The following is a 7696-nucleotide window of genomic DNA, read 5'->3' on the forward strand; positions in this document are numbered from 1 at the left end:
CAAGCAGATGTTCACCTGCACATCTGCCAATGTAGTATACTGCATCTGCTGTACCCGTTGTGGCCTCCTCTACATCGGGGAAACCAAGCGGAGGCTCGGGGACCGCTTTGCAGAACACCTACGCTCGGTTCGCAATAAACAACTGCACCTCCCAGTCGCGAACCATTTCAACTCCCCCTCCCATTCCTCAGACGACATGTCCATCCTGGGCCTCCTGCAGTGCCACAACGATGCCACCCGAAGATTGCAGGAACAGCAACTCATATTCCGCTTGGGAACCCTGCAGCCCAATGGTATCAATGTGGATTTCACAAGCTTCAAAATCTCCCCTCCCCCTACCGCATCCCAAAACCAGTCCAGCTCGTCCCCGCCTCCCTAACCTGTCCTTCCTCCCACCTATCCCCTCCTCCCACCTCAAGCCGCACCCCCATCTCCTACCGACCAACCTCATCCCGCTCCCTTGACCTGTCCGTCCTCCCTGGACTGACCTATCCCCTCCCTAACTCCCCACCTACACTCACCTTTACTGGCCCCATCCCCGCCTCTTCGACCTGTTTGTTTCCTCTCCACCTATCCTCTCCTCTATCCATCTTCTATCCGCATCTCCCTCTCTCCCTATTTATTTCAGAACCCCCTTCCCCTCCCCCATTTCTGATGAAGGGTCTAGGCCCGAAACGTCAGCCTCTCTGCTCCTCTGATGTTGCTTGGCCTGCTGTGTTCATCCAGCTCTGCACCTTGTTGTCTCTGCTGCCAGAGCTGTCGAATATCTCTGGCATTTTATTACTTTTCTGGAAAGTTTTGTGGTATGCAATTGCTAAATAAATCTACCTCTTGTCTAAACTTTTTGTCATCTGTCCTTAACTAATATTTCCTACGTGGCTAGGTGTCAAAAATTCGGCGTGAGAAATTTCCTTTGCTCTGGGACTTTGGGCTGCCTTGGAATAAAGCAAAGAACCGCGGATGCTGGATATCTTGAACAGAAATCGCTGGAGAAACTCAGCAGGTCAACAGAGTTTTGAAGAAGCGTCCCAGACGCTGCCAGAGTTGCAGTGCTATCCCGGGAGCTGCTCTAGCTGCTCTCTGCTGCCCCCTCTTGGTGTGACAGCGCCAGGCTCCGTCCTGAGTCTCGCGCGAGTCGCCGTGCCGCCGGTCGCCGCCGCCATCTTGCTGGTGCCGCAGGGTAAGGTCCCGGCAGCGGAACGTCCACCGTTTCACTTTTAACCCGGTCCCCGCTTTGCGCGCACTTCAGAAATTCGGCTGCTCTTTCACCCACATTCATCTTGTAAATACATTCACAAGCCCCGAGTTCAGGATATAACCCGCCTCAGAAAAATACTTTTAATTCTCTGTCCGAGTCAGTGAAAGGAGAGGGGCCTTGGCGCAAAACTTCAAACCTCAGCAGCTCAGGCAGGGGGCGGGGTGGTGAATGGGAGGTGGATGAGGGGGGGAGAGGGGGAGGGTGGGGGGGAGGGGGGGGCGGGGGGGGGGGGGAGGGGAGAGGGGAGGGCGTAGAGAGGCGGAGAGAGAGTGGGGAGGGAGGAAAGAGAAGGGAAGGAGGGAAAGAGAAAAAAGGGAACGGGAGAGAGAGATTGGAAAGGATGGTGGAGCGGAGGGCAAAATGGAAGGAGAGAAAGGGAGAGAACCAGAATCCTGACAGTACAGGTCGAAGCTATTCCGGAGTGGAGGCAGTGTGGGTCTGAGGGAGGGGATTAAGAGGAAATGGAGAGGAGAGTGCAGGAGTGGAGAAAATGTGGGATGTGTAGAGAGTGGGAGGTTTGGGTTAATGTGTGAGTGAGAAGGGATACAGATAAATTGAGAGAGGATAGGCAGCAACACATGAGTGGAGGATAAAATAGAGAAAGTGATGGAATGAAGTTGCAAGAGGGAGATATATAGATGTGGCTGATAATATGTAGAGAGAGATACCTGGCATAAATTAAGAGACAGACTAACGGAATAAAGTGTAGACAGAGATACAAAAAAATTATCATGTGGTTAATAGTGTGGAAGGAAACTGTAATTACGCAGACATATCAGTCCATTGCATTGGCAAGGTTTGCAGAAATGTTGCAAATGATATTTAATGTTAAGAAGTCTGAGAGTATTCATGAAAGGAGGACAAGCCAAGAGAACACAAATAATAGTGGTTAGCACTGCAGCCTAACGGCACCAGGGACCTGGATTCGATTCCAGCCTCAGGTGACTGTCTGTGTGGAGTTTGCATATTCTCCCCGTGTCTGTATGGGTTTCCTCCGGGTGCTCCGGTTTCCTCCCATGGTCCAAAGATGTGCAGGTTAGGTGGATTGACCATGCTAAATTGCCAATAGTGCCTATGGTGGGAAATGCAGGGATAGGGTTGGGGGTGGGTCAGGGTGGGAAATGCAGGGATAGGGTTGGGGGTGGGTCAGGGTGGGAAATGCGGGGATAGGGTTGGGGGTGGGTCAGGGTGGGAAATGCAGGGATAGAGTTGGGGGTGGGTCTGGATGGGATGCTCTTGAGAGAGTTGGTGTGGACTTGATGGGCAGAATGGCCTGCTTCCATACTGTAGGGATTTTATGAATAGAATAATGAATAATGTTGAGGAACAGGGACGCAAACCTGGGGATCTTGAATAAAGAGGAGGCAGTGGATATCATGTGTTTGGATTTCCAGAAGGCATTGAATAAGGTACATGAACAAAGGATTGGCTATCTAATAGAAGACAGAGTTGGGATAAGGGTGGCGAGGGGGAGGTGTATGCTCGGGATGACAGCCTGTAACTAGTAGAGTTCCATAGAGATCAGTACTGGGGCCACAGTTATTTACAATACATATTGATGACTTGGACAAGGAAACTTAATATACTAGAGCCAAGTTTGCAGATAACACAAAAACAGGGTAGAAAGACAAATATTGAAATGGTACAAAAAGGCTACAGATGCATACAGACTGGTTAAGTGAGTGAGCAATATAATGTGCGGCTCTGCACTTTGGCAAGTACAATATGAGTGGAATATTATTTAAATGGAGAAAGACTGCAGGAAGCTACTGCATGGAGTCCTCATGCATGAATTTCAAAAAGCTATCATACAAGTTCAGCAAGTACTAGGGAAAGAATATGCAGTATTTTATTTCAAAGGAAACGAAGCATAAAGATTGGGAAGCTTTGCTAAAACTGTACAATGCACTAGTTATACCACAGCTGTAATACTGTGAAGAGATTTGGCCCCCTTATCTAAGGAAATAGGCTGGCATTGGAAGCAGGCCAGAGAAGGTTCACTTGGTCGATACCAAGAATGGATGAACTGTCTTATGAGGAGAAATTGAGTAGGTTGAGCTCATTGAAATTTAGAAGTGTTGGCAATAGCCTTGTTGAAATGTACAGGATTGTTTGGGGATTTCACAGGGCAAATGTAGAAGGGTTGTTTCCCTTTGTGGGAGAGTCTGGGACCAAAGGGCATAACCTTAGAGTAAGGAGGTGTCCAATTAAGACAAAGCTGAGGAGAAATCTATTCCATGAGGATAGTGAATCTATAGAATTCTTGACCCAGCCTTGACAGCACTCTGTGGTAATTATGTATATTCAAGGCTGAGATAGACAGATTTTTAAAGAAATCAAGGACTATAGGGAAAAGGCAGGAAAATGGAGTTGAGAATTATCAGATCAGCCATGATCTCATTGAATGTCAGACAAGACATAGAATATTTCTGCCCCTGTGTTTTATGGTGTGAAAGTTGGCAGGCGTGCTTGGCACTTTTAGAATGAAGCTGGAATATGCACGAGCTGATGTATTGAGCTGGGCTGCAGGCCAGGAACAAATTGTTGGGTTTCTTTTGCCCGTTACAAAGACAATGATCTCCTGTTGTGCTGTATGTGTTCTACATGGAGAGGGAGACATGGGTTAAAGTGGATAAAGGCAGCTAAGAATAGAGAAGATAGGATAAAAGTGTAACGGGATAAATACTCATTAGATATAAAGTGGAGATATACAAAATGAACAGGTAGACTCAAGATAAAGTGAGAGAAGCATATGATAACGTGGAAGAAAAGATAAAGTAATGAGAAAAACAGACCAGGGATAAATATGAAATATTTTCAGTTCTCAAAAGGTTCTGACCGCTCATCTTCCCATTTTATTGTCCCATAAGATATCTGAAAAGGCTGGAAGTAGAATCACTCAGTGGCAGTTCTTCACTATTGTGAGCACACATTTTTTAGTTATCATTGCCTCTTTTTGTACATGATGAGAGTGACAGCATTTCAAGAAGTACTCAATTGGCTGCCAACCATACTGAGATGTCCTGAGTTTGTGAAAGGTGCTCTGTAAATATAAATTTGGTCTTTTTGCGAGGCTGAAAATCTTCAAATATTTTATGTAGGCATATTCCAAGTATTTCTATCATTGGCAATCTGATGTTTGAGCAGCCAGAGAAAATCCAGTGATAATGTTGAAGAACTATGTTATTGCAGTTTTTAACAAGAAGACATGATAAGTAGTTTTTTTTTTAAATTGGGAATCGTAAAAAGACATGGTTATATTTTGAGTTGAGCTGGCAACTCTTCTATGTTTAGAGTACGTTCCTTGTTGATGTTGCTGAACCAAATTGCTGTAAATGTTATTGCTGTCCATTTTAATTTTAACAATAAGTATGATGTAGTTGGGTGACTGGGAGGTGGATTGATGATGGAGAAGCAAAAACTGGTTTTAGGGCAGTGGGATTATCTAGTAAATGAAAGTGAATTCTCAGGAGGTAGCCTGGGATAGAATAAATCAAAAAGATATGTTTTATCAGGGAACCTGGTGTTTTGAAGTTCTGAGGAATTTACTTTGAAATATTTTTTGACACAGATAATTATCACAGATTGTCCTCACCTAAAAGTGTTTCTAACTCAAGGAGAAGTGAAATGAATGTTGGCAAATTTAAAAATTGATTTGAATGTGAGAATATGTATATGAAGATACAAGGTAAAGAGAAACATATTTTGTAAACTTTTTACTCAACCTCTTTTACCCCACAAGCCTGTCATAGTGGATTAATTGTTTGTGTTTTTCCCTCTCTATATATGAGTCAGTTATCAAGGCAATACAAGAAAGACTGCATATGCATGAAAATCTGACTGCTTTATCTGAGTGTTTCTACTTAGAGTGTTTGATGTCCATTCAGGGAAATGGAGTTTAACATTTATTTTGCAGAATGACTTGTACTTCAAGTACTTCTGAAGTATACCAATACAATATATTTATACTGCAAAATATATTTCACGGCATTGGCTGCAGCAATGAAAAAATGACCATGCGTAATTTTACACATGTTGCAGTTTAAACGTTCCAATACAAGCTTGTGTTTCAGGTCATGATCCTCCCCCATGCTTGGGTAACATAGGCCAGCTTTGGAAAACATACAGGGGCCAGAAAGAAAAGTAATGATTCTTCTTTTGCCTGTTGGTTGACCTGTGGTGTACTGTTAGCATTCAACCTCCCAAATAACATGTCTTATGGAAGTAAAACAAGGCTGTGCGCTTCTTTTGTTGACAGAATAGAAGTGTTGGTATTGACACAAAAACAGTGTCTTTGGAATCTAGTTCAATGTGATGATCTTGACAGTAGAAGTCATGTCATACTCTTGCTTTGATTTATCGAAAATTATGCATTTGAGTAGATATTTTTTAAAATTAGTACACCGACTGTTCTTCATCTGGGATCTTGATCGGTTGCTTGGAGACCCAACGCAATTAATGTGAAAAACGTTCTTGTCAACAACCCACTGGACCTGCAAACTTTGATTCTTGTCTGCAAAACCACTGGTTCAGCTATTTAAAAAAAATTCTTGAAGAGTTATTTATTACTGTCAAATGTTTTTAATTTTGGTTGTTATTTGTCAAAAGTGTTGAGATTATTTATGGTGGGTTAATATTGGAAATGGGTGAAGCAAATGCGGTGGATCTGATCCACACGGACTTTGAGGAAGTTGTTTGACTAGGTAACACGGGGCTGCATCTATTCATTGTGTGGTCTGTTTCCGTGCTGCATGTCTCTATATGTCAATTACTTGAAAATATGCATAGAGGAAGTGATATTCAAATTACATTGTTTAAATAGAAAGAACAGTAACAATTCTGTGACCGAATGAAAGTTGCAAAGAGATTTGAATTGGACAAAAAGAGGCACATAGAATTCATAGTGAGGGAATATAACAGAGTACACTTTATCTTTAAAGTCAATTCCTAGAGTGAATAGGACCTTTACTAATGTATGAATTATGAGCAGGAGTAGGCCAGTCAGCCCCTTGAGCCTGCTCTGCTATTCAATAATATCATGGCTAATATGATTATTCCACATTCCTGCTGGTATTTTACACAGCATTCTCTATGTGTTCTCATTGATACCCTGTGTATATTCTTGAAACACAACTGTCCTAGTTTTGTATTCAATTCCCCTCAAAATAAACAAAAACATTCTATTAATTTTCCTATTTACAAGGTGCATCTGCATACTAACCTTTTTGTGATTTATGCCCGAGGACACACAGATCCCTCTGCATTTCAGAGCATTGCAATCTCTCACCATTTAGATTACATATTTCTGTTTTTCCTGCCAAAAGGGAAAATTTCACATTTTACTTCATTAGGTAGATCTTTGATCACTTCCTTTGTTTACTCCTTATGTCATCTGCATGACTTAACTTTCATATCTGTCTTTATATCATCATCAAATTTTGCAACCATGTCTTCTGTCCCTTCATCTAAGTAGTTTATGTCAGTTGTAAGAAGTCGATGCCCCAGCACCGATCCCTATAGCAAATCACTTATATGCTTTGTCAACTGGAAAATGTCTGCTGTATTTCCTGTTAGTTAACTGATCTTTTATGCCAATATATTACTGCCAACACAATGAGCTCTTATTTTCTACATTGGCCTTTGATGTGGCACCTTATCAAATGCCTTCTGGAAATCTAGGTACAGTACATTCACTAGTTCTTCTTTAGTCACAGCAAATGTTACTTCCTCAAAGAACGCCAATAGGTTGCTTAAGCATGAATTTCCTTTCACAAAACCATAATGACTTTGCTTGATAACCTTGAATTTTTTAAGTGCCCTGCTATACATCTTTGCTAATAGCTTCCAACATTTTCCATATGACAGATTTTAAGCTAACTAGCTGATAACTTTTTAAATAAAGGAGTTAGAATTGCTATTTGCAAATCTAATGGATCTTTCCAAAATCTGAGAAATCTTAGAAAATTTAAACCAAAGCAGTATCTATTTCAGTAGCCATTTCTTTAGATCCTGGAATGACATCCATCAGGATGCTTTCTTTAAAACTAAAGCTGGTAGAATATTTTATTTTATTGGAAGAGGTCCAGACTAAAGAATTCAAATGTAGTGATTGAGTAGTTTGAGCGTTACTGTAGTAAGACCATAGTTGGAGCGATGTATTCCGGGCTGCATGCTGTAAGGATACTGAGACCTTGTAGATGGTTCAGATTCCTGATGAGGAAGTTGCTTTGTGTGGGAAAATAATAGATTGGTGTAGAGCTGGATGAACACAGCAGGCCAAGTATCATCAGAGGAGCAGGAAGGCTGATGTTTCGGGCCTAGACCCTGAAGAAGGGTCTAGGCGCGAAACATCAGCATTCCTGCTCCTCTGATGCTGCTTGGCCTGCTCTTTATCCAGCTCTACACCTTGTTATCTCAGATTCTCTAGCATCTGCAGTT

The 7696-nt window shown here is 42.3% G+C and overlaps 1 protein-coding gene across 1 annotated transcript in view; it reads left to right on the top strand.

The window, feature by feature from the left end:
• Nucleotides 1-960: 960 nt before the first annotated feature.
• Nucleotides 961-7696, top strand: part of LOC125483101 (zinc finger and BTB domain-containing protein 24-like) — a 29355-nt gene continuing 22619 nt past the window's right edge. The window contains exon 1 of the mRNA XM_048596689.1: nucleotides 961-1180. Coding sequence (XP_048452646.1) covers nucleotides 961-1180 — 220 coding nt within the window. The remainder of the gene's footprint in view (nucleotides 1181-7696) is intronic.

Source organism: Rhincodon typus, chromosome 5, assembly GCF_021869965.1.
Source record: "Rhincodon typus isolate 14 chromosome 5, sRhiTyp1.1, whole genome shotgun sequence".
Classification (NCBI taxonomy): domain Eukaryota; kingdom Metazoa; phylum Chordata; class Chondrichthyes; order Orectolobiformes; family Rhincodontidae; genus Rhincodon; species Rhincodon typus.